The sequence below is a fragment of the Mytilus edulis genome, chromosome 2 (genome assembly GCF_963676685.1).
Source record: "Mytilus edulis chromosome 2, xbMytEdul2.2, whole genome shotgun sequence".
Taxonomy (NCBI): domain Eukaryota; kingdom Metazoa; phylum Mollusca; class Bivalvia; order Mytilida; family Mytilidae; genus Mytilus; species Mytilus edulis.
The window spans coordinates 91,499,453-91,518,666 of NC_092345.1; the positions used below are offsets into that span (position 1 = coordinate 91,499,453).

Sequence of the window (19,214 nt, forward strand, 5' to 3'; positions counted from 1 at the left end):
AGTTGACTGACGATTTCGGTTTACGGATTTACTATAATAGTTTATATCAAAAACAAATAAATGGGCAAAATTCCAAATTCAGGGGCAATAACTCGTTGAGAGTTTCCACTGATCACTTTGCCTTTTCGGACTTATTTTTAGATAATTGTTATCAGATCATTTTCATGTTCAATGCATCGATTAGTCTATTATAGTTTTCAAAGAATAGTAAAAAAAAAAAACCCACACAAAATGATAAAACTCGTCGGTCAAGGACAATAACTCATACATGGCAGTTATTCCTTTAACGGTTTCGGTCAGGTAAAATTGTTTGTTTATCTTTCTTTCTGTACCTAGGTTTCTCTTTATCTTATCCAGAATAATAACAACAAAACTACGAAATTTGTTTAAATTTGTTCAAATGAACATTGCAAGGACATTAACTCCAAAAAAACATATATTATTATGAAATAAATGAATCTTATACATATACAATCTTTATTCACAATATGTTGAAAAGGATGCTCAAAAACAAGTACCACATGCTATCTTAATCTGTCTCCATGTTGATTTGGATAAAAAAAAAAAAAAAAAAAAAAAAAAAGATATATAAAAAAATCTACACTACAGGCTCTTTTACAGTAATAAAAATATTGAAAAGTTTCATGATGAACTTAAAAAAACATGCAACTTTCAAGATGAAATACGAACAGGTATATTGTGTGAATCATTAGTGCGTCAACTCTGAGACTACTATATATGAACCTGTGTGCCATAAGAAATAAACTAAAGTATTCTTCATTTGAAGTCTGATTTAAGATACTTGTCGGTAGATGACTAATAAACAATCTAATTAAAATATTGATCTCTGAATGTAGTATAACGTAATCAGAGATCAATATTTTAATTAGATTGACTAATAAAATAAGTGCGTACATGGATGTTTTGTAACCAACATAGTTATTTATTTTTTATAAAAACTTTATGGTATTTGTAAAATGCTGCACAAGACCACAAAAGAAAACCAGCATCTGTGCAATAATGGAAGTATTTATTTCACAAAAGCATTCAAAAATACATAAATTTTGCAATCTAATTTAAATGCATGTGTATATTAACGTGCGTGCTCGTACATATAAGAGCATAAAAATATCAGAGAACTTAATTTTTAATTAGAATGACAATTTTGTTAAACCTGTTACTATGGTTAAAGTAACATGATAGACTATTTTAGACTGAAATATCTCCAAAAGTTTATACATAAATCACATTAAGAAATGTTTGATAATGTGAGTTCATCAGTGTATGCAATATATATTAACATATATTGGTAACATGATAGAGGATAGAACTAAATTTGGTAATACCAGTATATTGTAAACGTCAATTCTAGTTATCAAAAAGTTAAAAGTAAGGAATGTTATTGGATTTTCTTGATGTTGAGTTTGTAGTTAAAAACGTAAGAATTAAAAAAAAATTGAATCGGAATTAATTGATATCTTTAAACTTACCATGCCAAGAAATTGCCTCCGTTGAAATTCTGCAAACACCCCATAGAGCATATTACATGGATGATTAATATTGACCATTTGGTATATTGCCGTGTTCTAAGCGACACGTACATGAAGGTCATAAATTAATTTCTTGAATGAAATCAAATCTTTAGCTACTAATGACTGCCGTAGGAGGTCGACCAGAATTTTTAGCGAGGATTTCTTGACATGATTGCCGGTGGTCATGTCCACAACCCAGTGGCGGATCAAACCATTTTTAAAAGGGTGATCCAAACCAGGAAAAGGGTGGTGGTGTCCAACCATATGTCCCAATCAAGGGGATCTAGATTTTCCAAATCCCTGGTCCCCCCCATTCAAAAGCATTGATCGTCAAAAAAGGGGGGTACCAAACCAAGACCCGCCACTTCAATCTTAAAATTAGACCCGTGGGCATTTTACGTTACATCATAGACAAACAATCTATCACTGTTCCGAGGTTTAAACTAGTATGTTTTTTTTCGATTTGTGCATGATCTACACATTTTTAAATGACCCATTTAAAAAAAAAAACTCTTCATCCTACAAGCAGAGACATATAATACAATAAAAGTATTATATGTCTCTGCTACAAGGTAATAAGTTTTAAAATAGAATGTTATATAGAATTCTGCTTTTTAAATTTTCAACAATACAGTTTCATTTTACATGTACTACTAGCGATTTAATTGTCGGTCACGGGTCATTGACATTATTACAGTTATTCTATTCGACGAATATTCGATTTTCCACCTTGCAATTTTGATAGTGTCAACATTTAGAACGGCGCCCACACTATTACTGTATAAACAAAACCTTGATGCATTTCTTGCAGTACTCATGCGAACATGGATGATATAGAAAGCTTCTGTGGAGCGTCAGAAATCTGGGTAAGAATTGTGTTAAAACCTGATTAATTTAATCAACATGATCTATTTATTGCAAGTCAATGACCTGTTTATATTTTTAATAGGTTGTATATATATGTCACAGGAAAACAAAGCGAGGTATACATTTTATAAACTACTATGACTATTATTGTTATATGGTATGGATAAGAGCAAATTAAACATGTAAAAGTATAGTAAACTATACATAGTAATACGTATAATCCAATCAGTATTGTGTATGTAGAAAGATATTTTTCAAAATTTTACTTTGCCATGGTATTTTGCCCCCTCCCCCCTGCCATGGTATGTTATACCCCCTACTATAGACCTTTGATTTCCAAAATTCTCTTGTTTATAGTTATTATACTCCAATAATTACATTAGATGTATGTTTCATTATAATATGTTATTCTGATTGATGACACGAGGTCCTACAATAAAGTGCACAGGTAAAAAAATAAAAACTTGATAAAAGGCGTGTTTTTATGATCCTATAGGTAAAAATGTAATTATAAGTATTGAATGCTTTTTTTTGTAACTTTATAGGGTTGTAAAAGCGTTGACCGTGCGCACATTTTAGTATGAAGAACTTGACCAAAATGGTAATTTGACCCCTTAAGGAGTTATTGCCCTTTATAGTCAATTTTTAACAATTTTCATAAATTTGGTAAATTTTTGTAAATTTTTACAAAACATTTTCCTCTGTTACTTAACATGCTTAAGGGCCAAGTTTATTATAGATAGAGAAAATTGTAAGTAGCAAGAATGTTCAGTAAATTTAGATCTACAAACACATGATCACACATCACCATCATCAAAACACAATTTTGTCATGAATCCGTTTGTGTCCTTTGTTTAATACATGTATGCACATAGACCAAGGTGAGCGACACAGGCTCTTAAGAGCCTCTAGTTTTTAATAAGGGTAATACCACTGTCCAAGGTTGGGTGCTGGCAGCAAACATATTCAACCCAGATACAATCTGCAATGTCAAAGTCGGGCAACGGCAACTCAGTGGTTCTACTGTGTGTCTGGTGATGTGGTGGAAGGGTTCAAATTGAGCGTTGATATTTTTTATTTATATTTTTTTAGTAGAAATTCAAAACAACCATATTATACCTGTTTGTGCATTTTAATATTCCAAGGCATGTCATTTGAGGTATCAGATCGATACAATTATTGTTTTCCATGGATATTATACTGAATAATAATAAATGAATGTATACATTTTTATTTCCACAGGATGAAACGCTCCTGTCAAACAATACATTCCCAGAGTTTACAGATTGTTTCCAGAACACCATATTAGTATGGATACCATGTGGTTTTCTATGGATTACAGCACCATGCTACCTTTATGCTCTTGTCAGTTACAAGGGTTCTCCAAGACAACATTCATTTTTGAACATTGCAAAGACAGTAAGTGTAAACTATAACGATATACTGTAAATTCAGAAATTATTGCGAGGTTTTTATTATTGCGAATAATGCGACTGAGTTGTAAACGCAATAATTAAAACTCGCATTTTGTAATATTTTAACTGAATTAAGCATGACTTTTCTTAAAATCGTAAAAATTAAAATCGCATTCAAGTGTAAAATGACAAAATCGCATTAATAAATGCACGCAATAATTTCTGAATTTACAGTAAACGTAATATGTGATATTTTTGAAAAATATTGACTGTTTGCAACATCCTTATGTCATGGCTTTTTTATTTAACTCTTATTGCTTTTAAATGATGTGAACAAATTATATATGAATACTTTAAAAAAAAAAAATAGTTACCACAGAGACCTGTATTTCTTTTTTCACATTAAATAGAATAGGAAGGGTATCGAGTATTAATTTAGGACCAAAAATTACATACACAAACTAGACAAACCATAAGCAAATACTTTTTCATTGTTGTCTAATTAAATTTATATTTTACAGTTTATAAGTGGTATACTGTTCATCTTAACAATAGTGGATATCTTCAAAGCAATCAGTGACCATAGAGCTAATCCTACACCAATAGCTGTGTATCTAGCTGCAGCAATAAAACTCCTCTCTTATGTAAGTATTATAACACAGAAAACAACATGCCATAAGTTTGAGATTGTACAATTGCAGTACACAACTGGTTTAATTCTTTGTCCAAATCTCCAAATTTTGAGACAGAGTTGCAATCTATTGGTTAGTCTTTTATTTATAAAATGAAAAAGTATTGATTTGTTGCATTATTCAAAATTTTCAAACAAATTCTAAAATATTAGTGTTTTTAAAATCAATTTTTCAACTTTGCCATTTAAGGGGAGATAGCTCTTTTAATAAAATAAAATATACTGGACTGATAAGAAAATTGTAGCAAGAAAACTAGTTTGGTGAAACCATTTTTTTCTTTTTATTTTCTTAAAACATATCATAAAAACCTATCTTCTCATATTTTTTTTAATGTACAAAATATGTTTTTCAATGAATAATCAAAGCAAATTTGGGTAATTTTGAATGACTTGTAGTTTGAAAAAAATGCATGGTGACCCATACTATTTATTATATTTATAAAAAATCATGGTAAAATCTTCATTTTGGCAAAGTATGAGTATCTACTTTAAAATCTTTTTTCATTTCTATTGACTTTCCTCAAAATAAGTCAACATGAAAAAATCTAAATTCAAAAACAAATAAAATGGCAAACCAATTATCCAATTAATATATCAAAAGTTGGTTAAATGGATGTGTTCATTTTCTAATTTTGGAATATTTTTACATGTTTACTATAGACCTTTAAACTATTTTTTCAGTTTCTAACTATCTGTGAGATACAACTAGAAAGGATAAGAGGATTTGTGACATCAGGAATTCTCTTCATTTTCTGGTTTACCAGTTTAATAGCATCAGTAATACCATTCTATACTCTGATAATTAAAGAGGTGAGTTAAATGCAGAAAGCAAGAACTATAAGGAATTACAGTGTTTACTAAATTTACATATATTAAGTAACAGTACTAATAATTGATATTTGAAGATTTGAGATAAAATATTTCATTTCTGTATGAAACTGAATGCATGATCCTTATGATGTGAAGGTTTAAAGATTATACCAAATAAGGGTTTTGATCCAGATTCTGCAGTTCACTGAACATGAATGGGATATTGTGATGTTGCCATGTGTCTAATTACATGTGTCCAGTAACACATATGATGATAATCTATTTTAGAATATGCCTTGTAGTTTAATGCAATTTTTATGCCTTACTCTGATATTTAAATTCATAAATTCATCTGTTCTGAAATAATATGACATTCCCTATACAAATACATTTTCAGAATTGAAATATTTATTTATTTATTAAAATGTCTTACAGCATACTTGTTAATTCCAGGTTTACAGCGATGACATACTTAGATTCAGTTTGTTCTTCCTGTATTTTATTCTCCTTCTGTCTCAGTTCATACTTCATTGTATTGCAGAGGAGGTGTCAGAGAGTTCTTCTGGCAAATACAATATCGGAGTTGTAAGTATACATGAATTAAGTGACAAATAATGAAGGGTAAAAACACAAAAATCATTACTTTTAAAGCATAGTTTCTATATATTAAATGATCGCGAAGTGCAGCATGCCAAATTGGTCAATTTACAATGAGATGAAACCCTGAAGTGGAGAAAAAGTAGGTGAAATGGAGTGGTATTACTACATATTGATATGAACAAAATTATACTTAATGCAATGGATTGTGATGTCATTGTCAGCTTTTTTATATTGACGTTTAGGACACAGTATTTCATAATATTTCAGATATTGTTATAAATTGATTTGGATCTGAACAATTTATTTAAATTTCTAAAAGTTAAACTATTTATAATTATATTTCAGAAACCTTGTTTAGAAGTACAGGCTTCATTTTTGTCCAGAATAACATACTGGTGGATGAATGGGTAATATTATTATTAACACAGTTTGAATAAAAATTTTAAAGTAGGAAATGGCTTTCAATAGACCACTTTCGAGTTATTCCGTCACCGGAAAAACGCGTCAATTATACGCGCCTTTATGACGTCATTTACCAGATAGAGGGGGTCGCCTGTATCCCTGCACTATTTACCGTTCATCAAGCGTCTTAGTGATGGTCATTGTGCAGGATAAACTAGAAATAATGGTTGTTCTGTAGGTACTTAATGACAATTCCCTAATGACAGCAATGCTGATTGTCAATTTTGAGAATTCAATTTGCCGAATAATTCGTACAATATAGAATTATAGTTTTCAAACCACTCTCTCGACATTGGAACAGAAGTGATGACGCCCCTAAACGCACAAATGACGTTCACTAAAACCAGAGTTTTTGACGGAAATGCATCGAACTGGAAAGTTGTCTATTAGCTTTCAGTAACCTGTCAGCACTTATTCCTACTTTTAAAATTTAATGAACCATTTTTTCTCAGACTATCTTAAATTTTAATCAGTACACATCTAATGGACTTAGTGTAAAGATGTCATAAACATACTTCTGAGAAAAGCAATGCCAAAATACATTTATTGTTTATTTCATCTTTTAAAATATTTTTTAAAATAATTTGAATATGTTTCTTTCAGGCTTATTATCACAGGTTATAAAAAAGATTTGGAGGAAACAGATATTGCTGATCTCCATCCTAGAGATAAAAGTGACCAAGTTGTTCCAAATTTTGAAAAAGTATGGAAGAAAGAATTAAAGAAACATGCAGTCAGAGAGTAGGTTGAGAGGTTTTAAATTTCCAATAGAAATATAGATTTTAAATTATAGGCTTTGAAAGAAAGTAAAATTAAAAATACAATGTTTAAAGTAAATTTTCCTTTTATACTAATAAGTGGTTGATGTATAAATTTACCCTTGTCTGTCATTTTGCCCCTCCCTTATTGTACTTTTCAATCTAAGATACTAGATTTCTATATTTTTTAACTCTTTGCTTGCTGAAATTTAGTGACTTTGAGGTATGTTCCAGTGGTGTATTGATTAGCATCAGTGAATGTTTTGTTCTGGTTGACTTATTTTTAATGTCATTACAGCCCTTAGTTATTATATATTTTATGATGTGTGATAGGAAATCTAACATTATTTCACTGTGAGAAGATGATGTAATTATTGACCTTCTTGGAACGAAGTATTTCTATTCTAATAGTAAATTTTAGAACTTTAATACATGGTCAAAACACATCTATTTGATTTTATGAAGCAAAAACATTATAGAAAATCAATCGTTTCATGATAAAACAAATATACAAATTCTTGTTACCTAACATGGTTTCCGTCATTATTCAAAACACAGCTGACATTGCAATTTCAATTGTGACTTCAATGTTCAATTAAGTGTAGCTCATGTTCTACTTGAATTAAAACATTGCTTTGTTCCAAAGTGAAAGAAGAACATCATATAGGATATCTTAAAAGGTTTAGAAGATAACTTATAAACAATATAAAATATCATATTAAATGACATATCTTATATAAAAAGAAGGACATGTGATTTAATTGCCAGTGAGACAACTATCCACCAAAGTCCAAATAAAGTGGAAGTAAGCAATTATAGTCAACTGTGTGTCCTTCAACACAATTTTCAGTTGGATAAACAACCTTGGAATCTAAATATAATGGAAGTCATTTTTTCAAAAATATGGGTTGGGTAACTTTTGTTAGATGAATGTAACTAGGTAAGTTTTGTTCAGAGATAAGTGCCTGTAGTATCTCTGTGCTAATCAGATCTCTAAGATTGCATAAAATAATCTGGAATATAATTTTTTTCAGTATCAAACCAGCTTCTACAACCCCAGTGCCAAGTGCTTCAACCAGTGCTAAACAACGTAAAATGCAAAGACAGGATAAAATACAAGAGGAAACACCATTTTTGGGAAATGAGAATGAGGCTGAAGTGACAATAAAGGAGGGTGCCAAACCAGAAAAGCCTCAAAACAAGGCTTCCCTCACAAAAACTTTGTTTAAGGTGTATGGCGTAGACCTGTTTAAATCCTGGGGATGTAAATTGGTATATGATTTTCTACAGTTTACGTCCCCTCTTCTTCTTAAGTGAGTGAACTAGATTCCATTTAACAGTTTTCTTAAATATAAAATTTCATCTGGTATTGATTTTTTGGAAAATGACGCAGTCATTGTTCCATTACTGGCGACCTGAACTTCATTACATTTCTCTGCCTACCGCGCTTGGTTTCGTATTTACTATTTTCTATACAAACTGGAATTTGCTTGTGTTATCATTATGCATGAGAGGTCATTGTGTAGTAATCAGCCAGGAACCAGTTTACAAACTAACTGGTTTCTGCTTGTATTCCACTACACTCGAACAAAGTGTTGTAGTTTGACGGGAACCAGTTTAGAATTTGTAAACTACAAAACGTAATCGGTTATTGTTCATTCCGTTTTGGTGTTTCATACCGACTTTTATGGTTTGAATAAGCTTAAGACCCTTCAAACATTAATGTGATAGGTATATTAAAGACTGTTTTACAAAAGGATGGAACTGTTTTGCTTTCAAAGTCGTACTATAGTGATATCTGTTATGTACGGATTTCCACTTTCACCGGTTAATTTCTTCTTTTACACGTGCTTTTGAAACTTCCTGTTTAAACATCGCAAGTTTTAAAATTGTTTTTTGAGTGAATTTAACTTATTTTAACAATCATGAAGCGTTCCAGAATCATTTTCAAGCAGTTTCTTCTTCTCTTTGATGATGGAAAATAGGTTTTTCTCAAGAAAATACCGCAAACGATCGCAGAGGAATTGAAACGTACAAGTCAAGTCGGCACCTGGTTAAATTGGCATCTAGTCAAATCGGCACCTATTTGACGTCAATTCGGCATCCAATAATATTTGTTATAATATTTTCTATTCAATTAATTAATAACTGTTACCAAGTACATAGTGAATATGTTGTTGTGTATAAAGGTAAACAACGAAGCCCTTACCCAAGCTGACCCTGTTGTTTTAACAATTAGACAATTATTAAAATAAAATGGAAAACTATGAGTCCCTTTCAATAAATCAAACTTTCATGCCAAATAATAAGCAAATTTAAGGTGTTTTTTTTCAGTAAAGTTTAAAAAGCATTAAACAAACAATCCTGTAAAATGCTCAACTGGTTTAAATAATGCATAAACATATCCAATATCTCATGTATTAGTCCAAATAATTATGACGTCTGGCAGGCTATTTTATTTTTTTTCTGTGATGTCTTCCTATGAAGTTCGTAGGAAGGCGTCCCAGAAAAAAATTAACATAGCCTTGCGGTCATAGAAAGGTGTCCCAGAATAAAATTTAAAAAGCCTTGCCAGACGTAATAATTATTTTGACTACTCATATATATATCATTAAAAATACACCAAAAAAGTCATTAAGTTGAGAAAAATAAATATATACAAAATGTACATGAACACCCAAAAATGTGAAAGTTAGTATTTAACTCTTTTTGCTTAAATACTGAAAAAAATTCTGGCAACCCCTTACTTATTTTTTACTCTTTTTGTTTAAAATACTGTTAAAATTTATATTTAACATGGGTGATGAATTGACTAAATCAGGTGTCGATTTAACCAGGTGCTGATTTGTCCAGGTGCCAATTTAACCAGGTGCCGGTTTGACTAGAATTCTTTGACAAATGTTTGAAATTACCTGAGTTTCATTAGACCTTTGATAACAGTAACAAAAAGATTATTTACTTAATATTTTGTGGGAGAAGGGGGTTCAGACTATGTGGTATCAGGTCTGTTCGCGCCCAATACACTTTCGCACCCTACACGTTCGCACCCAAGGTCGGTTTGCACTCTACTCATTCGCGCCCAATTTTAATTCAAATTCAAGTTGAATAATTGGAAAATCATGATTGTTGTTTTAAATTGCTTTGGTGTAAATACTGAATGTATTTATAGCTTGGTATGAGTAAAACATTGAAGATTTTTAAGGAAAAACACAAAAGATAATTGTTTTTAACAGCTTGGTCCCTTTGATCTGAAACAACGAAACAATAAAAGATAGGAACCAAAATATAGCAATCCACTATTATAACCAAAACATGATAAAATCTATTCAACACACAGAAAAAAAACATAGTCAGAATCTCACTTCATTTTGAAAGAAGTCAATGAAACAAAGTTATAGCAATACACTAACAAAACATGATTAAGAGTTATTCAACACAAAATAAAACGTTAACAAAATACCACATTATTTAGAAAGGATTATTATAATTTTTAACAATACGCTATCTAAAACATGATTAAGATTTATTCAACACAAAAAAAAATGCTGTCTCACTTTATTTTGAGACAATGACAACAATTATACTTATAAGAAAACACTTGCTTACAGAGTTATTAAACACAAAACCAATTAAGATTGGGTGCGAACATGTAGAGTGTGAAAGTGAAAGGGGCGAACATGAGTGGGCGCGAACGGACCCGGATTCAGACTGTACCAGTGAGAAATATACAAGCCTTTCTACGGTATTTATTTGTACAATTCAGGTAGTCTTGACCTATTCATTTGTCTTAAAAAACAGCCAGTTGTCACCTTCACTTCACACACACACACACATATACGAATATCAATTATATGCTTACGAGACATGTTGCATTGTTAAACTAATTACGGTATGTGAAAATCAAGACTTGCATAAAAACTATCCCAATATTAGAGACAGTGGCGTCATTTTTCTTCAGAGCTTTCAGCTCTTTGATTTATTTTGGTGTGATTTTGTTTTTGGGGAAGACGGCTTCAAGCCGTCAATCCCCAATGGGGTTGACCAGAGTGACATTCCCTCACATCATTCATTTTGTTTTTATAGTGTGAAAAACCCCCCAACAAATCTTACTAAGAATGATGAGACGGTGAGACACAAATGAATAAATTGACTTTAAACACTTTTTTACACATTTCCCTTCTGTTTCTCTTGAAATTATCGTATATCGAGCTCTCCTTTTCACTATTTACGTTTCTTTAACAATCCGGAAAAATCAGTATGACGAGATATTCTAAATATATCCAACCTACATTATATTTTATAGTGACGTCATTGTTGGAATGCCACACTACGCATAAGCAGGGATATCCTTCACTGGTTATTTAAATCATTCTCAAAGATTGTGCACTTATTAAAAAATAGTATTTGTTGAATTTAAACATAATGATGTTTGCTGTAGATGATTTAAACATCAACATGCAATACTTTAATTTGTAGGTCAACAACTTTCAAAGTAAACAGGAAGTCCAAGGGGCTACATGAAATCGGGGAGAGAAACGATCTTTTCCATTTTTTCTGTAAAACTCTGTTTTGAGAATCTTCCTCCAATTCAGGAGCACCTCAATTTATGAGCTAATTATCCACTAAAATAAACACTTTAAATGTGACATTTAGTATATGATAAGTAGTCTTTCATTAAAACTAAATTTTGTGTACCAACATAATCATTGTAATAGTTACAAAAAAATTACAAATGTTGCATTTTGTAGTTTAAACCTATTTATTCATGAAATTTTACAAATATTTCAAAATGTAGGATTTGGAAACAAGCTTCACACAGTTTACATCAATCATATTGTTATTTTTATTAGTACCTGTATCCCTGTGATGAGAGATATAACTGGGAACTTTATCAATGGAAATTTAAAACTGAATAGATTTTTCAGTCCTAACTTTCTTAAGAAAAAAATTAAAAATTTTAAGAGTACTGTCACAAAAAATGGAAAATGGCCCTAGCCTACAGTTCAGTCGTACACTATTAAGATTTCAAAAATAATTGTAGTTGTTAAATGACAGAATTCAACTAGTTGAATTTTAGATAATTAACTATCAACTTTAATTGAATGTTTAGATTTAGAAGATGCAGATCTCTTCCATTGGTCTAAATTGAATCCTAAACTAAAGAATCGAAATTACATTAAACAACAATTGATTCCAATAGTGTCAACCTTCCACATGTTCTGGCTGTTCTATTTTTTTCATTCTTTATATGAAGACTATCAAAAGATAACCCCCAACCACAACCCCCACCCCAAAAAAAATGAAATAGAAACAAGGGCCGTCTTTCCCCTCAGAGCTCCTCAGAGCTATTCAGCTCTTTGATTAAATCTGTTATATTTTACATATTTTGTGTATTTTATAGATAACTGCACTTGATCCAATACTTGAAAATAGCAAAATCATGTTTGATATTCTCATAAGAATTTAAAACTATGCCTATTATTTCTATGTGAAGTATTTCTCTCTTGGAAGTTTAATTATAACATATGTACCTAATGTTTTGTTGGAATTAGAACAAATTATGGCTATGCATGGTTTTGCAAAATTTGTGTATAAAGCAAAAGAAGGGCATCATATTATGATCTGAAATAGTTGCAAGTACTTAATAGTAATGAGGAATTATAAGCTACCTTGATGATCTTTCTTGGTTTGAAATGGGTTCATCTAAAAAAAGTTGTTTTGTTTTTTAACAGTGCTTTGATTGGCTACACAAACAAGAGATATGCAGGTCATCCTGTAGCAGAATGGCAAGGATATATATTAGCTGCTGGATTTTTTGTTGTTGCTATTTTTCAATCAACATTTTTCCATCAAAATTTCCATATCTCTATGACAACAGGAATGAGAGCAAGGTCAGCACTGATTGCTGCAGTGTTTAAAAAGGTACTGTAATGATTTTTTAAAAGTAAGGTCCAGTGTGGATTCATTGATATTTGTGGAGATACCAATTTTTGTGGATTTGTGGGGACAGTAGAACCATGAATTTAAATATTAATAAATAACAAATTTTCTTAAGGAATGTATGCCGACTTTGCCAACACTAAGAAATTATATATCCATCAATATGCAGGTTTTCCTCAAATTCATGAAAATAGATAAATCTTCAGTAATGTTTTAAAAAGTATTGAAAGTTGCTCCTGTTCCAAAAGATGATATGTCAATGCCACATATTGTAATAGATGGGTATACCAGGTAGATGTTTTAAAGAAAGAGGCTCAGTACATGTACAACTATAAAGACTGTGCAACTATTGTTTAAGTTTGATTCAAAGTTCATCAAATCATTTGGTATCTAATCTGTTTCAGTGGCCAATCCAGAAATGTTCAAAATGTTCAAAAAACTGACTGCCTAATAGGTTGACTGCTCTGGTCATGCCCTAGTGATTCCCAATATAACCAACCAAATTTTTACCAGAAAAGGGGGTCCTGGGCCCCCTCTACATCTGCCTCTGTGTATTAAATATTATCTGATGACTAAGGTCCTGATATGGAACACTGTTTTTACTAAAAAGATAGAACACTATTTTTTTTTTCAAAATTGGAATTTTTAAATTTATATACAGCTAATATTTTCCTTGTTTCTTTTACTGAATTTTTGCAGCTTGTCATAATGTCACACATATTATGTGCTTAGATGTGTTTTGTCACTCTTCATATTGAGACATATTGATTTTTACATTTTATGATCATTCAATACATTATTATATATTTCACAAATAAATAATACATACAGGGTTTATGATTTTTCTGATATTCAGATGCTATGTCATTTATACAAAATATTATACAAGTTGCTCAACTATGTAGATAGAGCATTAGAAAATAAGTTTTCAGTTTGCCAGTTTTGACATTAAATCCATGCATAAAAAGTGAGATGCTGGTCTAAAACTTGATTATAATGTTGTCTGGTTTACAGTAACAACCTCTTTTTGAAATTGCAAGAACTAGATGTAGATTTTATTTTCAGTCACTGACAATGAACAATGAAGCTAAGAAGTCATCAACAGTTGGAGAAATTGTCAACTTGATGTCAGTTGATTGTCAAAGATTTCAGGATGTGGCTGGTCAGTTATGGATGATCTGGTCAGCTCCATTACAGATTATCCTTGCTACAGTGTTGTTATGGCAACAACTTGGTCCATCTGTACTAGCAGGTACATATTAAAAAAATTGAGAAAGTTTTTAAATCAGAAAAATATAAAGAATTATCTTTCTACTGAAAATGACATTGTGCTTAAGGATAGTCACTTTGTATTTACATAAATGTGAAAGATTTATTAAACTTCTCACTGGAGTGAAGATTAATATTGAAGGACAGCAATGTTTAAGCAGATTGGCTACCAATTGCATTCCATATTCAAGGTGCTTTTCCTAGGAACCAGAGAAGTGTGATATATTAATGTATATATACATGTATATTATTAGTTACATAGTCATAGTGTGCTATGTATAAGGTGATAGGATGTGCCCCTGGAATAGATCCCCTTTTCAAGCTTGAAAACATGTGAATAGGTCAGGAAAACTATCAGAAATATATGATTAGATCAATAAAGTTCCCATAACTTTTTCGTCTGTCATCTTTTTTGGTGTTCCTAACTGTTTTTTCAACCAGTTTTTCTCTTTTGGCACTTTGATATACCACTCTTACATTAAAGACCATTACACACCACATGAAACCCAAACAATGTGGGAAAAGGTTACATTTTTACCTACACAATAGGTATACCTTATAAAAATCTAAAGTATATGAAAAGGGTGATGTAACAGAACTCAAGCGGCACCCCCTATCAATTAAGTATTGAATTAGCATTAATGTGCATAATCAATAGAAAAATATCTTTAAAACTTGATATATGTCTTTTTATTAATTTTAGGAGTGGGAGTCATGTTATTACTAATCCCAGTAAATATCGTCATATCAACCAAACAAAGGAAACTACAGGCCGACCTGATGAGATATAAAGATAACAGAATTAAAATGATGAATGAAATACTGAGTGGTATGAAGGTAGGTTGAAGGTCAATTACAATTACTAACACCATATAATGATATCCCCTCTATTAAGGGCTTGTATCAACCTAATAATCTATTGATTGCTGGTTTGAGGGTATTATGTCTTTTGGGCCTTGATATATTAGGGTAGGAATGCCTTGTATAATCAAGCCTCAAACAGCTCTTTTTAGCTACTGTAAGCGTCAATAGACAACTTTCGAATTTGGTGCATTTCCGTCAAAAACTCTGGTTTTAGTGAACGTCATTTGTGCGTTTAGGGGCGTCGTCACTTCCATTCCAATGTTGAGCGAGTGGTTGGAAAACTATAATTCTATATTGTACGAATTATTCGGCAAATTGAATTCTCAAAATTGACAATCAGCATTGCTGTCATTAGGGAATTGTCATAATGTACCTACAGAACAACCATTATTTCTAGTTTATCCTGCACAATGAAGATCACTAAGACGCTTGATGAACGTAAATAGTGCAGGGATACAGGCGACCCCCTCTATCTGGTAAATGACGTCATAAAGGCGCGTATAATTGACGAGTTTTTGCCGGTGACGGATGAACTCAAAAGTGGTCTATTGAGCCTTAATTTTTTATCCCATCATTCATCAAATCTCATTCTGTACCTTTAGCATCAATGCAATAAAATATTTATCATTCTTATTTTAACAAATATTTTACCGTCATTCGTCAAGTGGGTTACCCCGCTCTCACCATCATATATATACTGACCCAAACCAAAAAAATTGAGGAACAAATCATGGTAACAAATGATAAACAAATTGTATGATTTCTTTGGGATAAAATTTCACATGCAAATAAGCTAAGAAATCACAATAACAAATCATGAACAAATTGCTTACAATTCATAAGCAAATCATAAACAAATTGTGAAGAAATTGTTTTGAAATCATTAACAAATCAGAAGTAATTGCTTTCCTACTTCAAGCAAATCACAAAGAAATTGTTTTCAAATGGTAAAGAAGTTGTAAAGAAATTGTTATTAAATCTTTAACAAATCAGAAGTAAATCATATTCCTACCTCAAGCAAATCATAAACAAATTGTTTTTAAATTATGAGGAAACTATAAACAAATTGTTATCAAATTTTTAACAAATCTGAAGTAAATGATATATTCCTACCCCAAGCAAATCACAAGCAAATCGTAAATAAATTGTTCTGCCCCTGAAACCCCAAAACTTAGAAGCACAATTGTCTTCATTTTACCTTTAATAGCTACTCCTCTGATTGTAAAAAGGAATACTATCTTTGGTAGCTATGAGGGACGAATTGTTCCCTCTGTGTAGGTTTCTCTTCGAGTTTAACTATAACGAAATTTGAAAAAAAACATAGGCAAGCATGTGTACTTATTAAAATGATGTTGAAAATGTGATGGGTCTTAGTCTTGGTCCAAATCTGCTACATTGTAATATAGCTTTGTCCATTTTGCCCGAAACCTAGTCAGTAAACAACAATTAAAACATTAAACTTGCAAGTGAATTTTGTCTGCTGGTTCGGGAATTTAGTCTTGAAATCTGTTTACACATCTTTTACACATTTTTATATTGAAAATTAATCCTTACAGCACTAAATAAGCATGACTATAACGAGATACTGACATGCACAGTTTCTGAATTTTAAAGGTAAACGTTTGAATATTATTAGTTGAATATGTGAAATTATAAAAAAATAACTGAGATTCTTACCACTGTCATCTTTCATTGACTGAATAAAACTACTCATCTTGCAACTTTCTTTGTTAAGTGGAACAGTATTTGAAATTTGAATTTGACCTCAACCGGAAGTCAGAGAGATAGATAAACAAAGAAAATTTACATGCATTAACATTTCATTCATTGTAGCAAATCATCAATGAATCACACCAAGATAGCTAACAAAGTTAACATATCATTTTCAAATCATTTCTTATGATATTCTAAGTTAACAAATCATTTTCAAATCATTTCATATGATATTCAAAGTTAACAAATCATAACGAAATCACACCTTTCTAGCTAACAAAGTTAATAAATCTCTTTCAAATCATTTCATACGATATTCTAAGTAAACATTCATAAAGAAATCACGAAAACAGAAACAAATTGCTTACAAATCACACAATAGAAAGAAATCACAAAATATCAGTTTTAGAGAATTTTGAAATTTCTGATTTGTTTCTGATTTGTTTAATGAATCGCACGCAAATGGTACTAACAAATCGCAGAATCACGATTTGAAAGAGATTTGAATCAATTTGAAAGCAATTTGTTCATTAATTTTTCTGTTTGGGGAATGTTATGTTAAAAATTGGGATGAAATTTCATCTCTGGTATACATATTCACACTAAATATGACTTAAAAATGCATGATACAATATTAATTATATTATAAGTTTTATATTTCAAAGGTAATAATGATAAGCAATCAAAGCCATAAAAAGTCTGTTACATACATGATCCATCTAATGGATTTTTATAAAATTTGGCATTTAACAAGAGCATCAGCAATCACATTTGAAGTTAAAAAAATATATTTAAACTATGTCCTTTTAGAGATATAGGAAATTAGATATCCAGCAAGTAGATGTAAAAAGGTAAAGCATACCTGTTGATATCCTTTAAAAGTTCATCAGTTTTTACTTCAAATTATTATATCTCAAAATTATGTCCTATACAATTTAAAAAAAATGTTATAATTTTTTCAATTGCAATATTCATTTTATTGAATGTTTTGATATTTTGTAGGTATTGAAGCTGTATGCTTGGGAATCCTCTTTTCAAGACAAAGTTACAGAAATTAGAAAGAAGGAAGTAGATGTTTTAAGAAAATATGCCTACCTCAATGCATTCAGTTCATTCTCCTTCACTTGTGCTCCATTTCTTGTAAGTACATTCAATAAGGTTTTCTTGTTCATTACATCATTGCAAACTTTAAATACATCCAGCTTGTTGATACTCCTCTTAAGATAGCACCTGGGATATTTGAAAAAATAAGGAGGTATATGCAAATATGGCAACTATCCATACAGACCCAGGACAAAGATATGAAAATATACAGATCACAGTAAACAATTACATGCCTTTAGTATTGAGCCTTCATTATGTGTCTTTATATAAATAGCACATAGCTGAGAGGGTGATAGGACAGATTGTTACCCGAGAAAAAATTGTCCACCGCGGCGAAGCATACTGAATGTTCTATCATTATTGTCTTTTACAGATTAATTTTATTTTAAAAGTATTTTCTATGACGTCACGTACATAACAACGTTACGGGTAAAAAAAACAGTCAAATAATCAAATCTGAGTCAAAACGTAAGACTTAAGCCTTGTATTTAATTACTTGATGTAAATTCAATTCATTGTCCTTTAAATTAAGGATTTTTGATTGGTCTAGACGAGAGGGTAACATTAAAAAAAATTGTCACCCGCTCAGCCATGTGATAGAGTAAATTAACATCCTCGTATTAGCCAATCAAAATAATTTGAAAGGCATTTTAACGTGAAATATAATAATTTGTTTTATTTTGCAGGTAACATTAGCCACATTTGCCACGTACATTATGTCGTCAACAGAGAACTATCTTGATGCACAGAAAGCATTCGTATCCCTGTCATTATTTAATATTCTCAGATTCCCCATCAATCTACTGCCAATGATGATCTCATTCCTTATACAGGTAAAATATTACATTGTTATAAAGATTTCATTCATTATACAGGTAAAATATTACATTGTTGTAAAGATCTCATTCCTTATACAGGTAAAATATTACATTGTTATAAAGATTTCATTCATTATACAGGTAAAATATTACATTGTTGTAAAGATCTCATCCATTATACAGGTAAAATATTTCATTGTTATAAAGATTTGATTTTGTTCTCTTTCTGAGGACAAGAAAAGCTAGACCCTTTAATTTCAAACTGTTAAATTCATGCTGGACGTCATGGCATACATTACCTCTATCAACAATTTTGCTGTATAATATAACTGCATGAAATTTCATACCTGTTTTAAAAAAATTGTATGAAA

At 30.9% G+C, this 19,214-nt stretch overlaps 1 protein-coding gene across 2 annotated transcripts in view; it reads left to right on the forward strand.

The window, feature by feature from the left end:
• The first annotated feature begins 269 nt into the window (after positions 1-269).
• The window catches only part of LOC139513440 (multidrug resistance-associated protein 1-like), a 44,483-nt gene continuing 25,538 nt past the window's right edge, over positions 270-19,214 (forward strand). The window contains exons 1-14 of one of the 2 annotated variants that reach the window (XM_071301916.1): positions 270-300; positions 2,344-2,398; positions 3,642-3,818; positions 4,336-4,458; positions 5,187-5,315; positions 5,769-5,900; positions 6,261-6,322; positions 6,981-7,118; positions 8,170-8,448; positions 12,868-13,057; positions 14,141-14,327; positions 15,048-15,181; positions 17,924-18,061; positions 18,712-18,858. In XM_071301916.1, coding sequence (XP_071158017.1) covers positions 2,357-2,398; positions 3,642-3,818; positions 4,336-4,458; positions 5,187-5,315; positions 5,769-5,900; positions 6,261-6,322; positions 6,981-7,118; positions 8,170-8,448; positions 12,868-13,057; positions 14,141-14,327; positions 15,048-15,181; positions 17,924-18,061; positions 18,712-18,858 — 1,878 coding nt within the window. In that variant the 5' untranslated portion in view covers positions 270-300; positions 2,344-2,356. Of the gene's footprint in view, positions 301-2,199; positions 2,399-3,641; positions 3,819-4,335; positions 4,459-5,186; positions 5,316-5,768; positions 5,901-6,260; positions 6,323-6,980; positions 7,119-8,169; positions 8,449-12,867; positions 13,058-14,140; positions 14,328-15,047; positions 15,182-17,923; positions 18,062-18,711; positions 18,859-19,214 lie in introns of those variants that run through there. The other variant, XR_011662445.1, reaches the window with a different exon arrangement.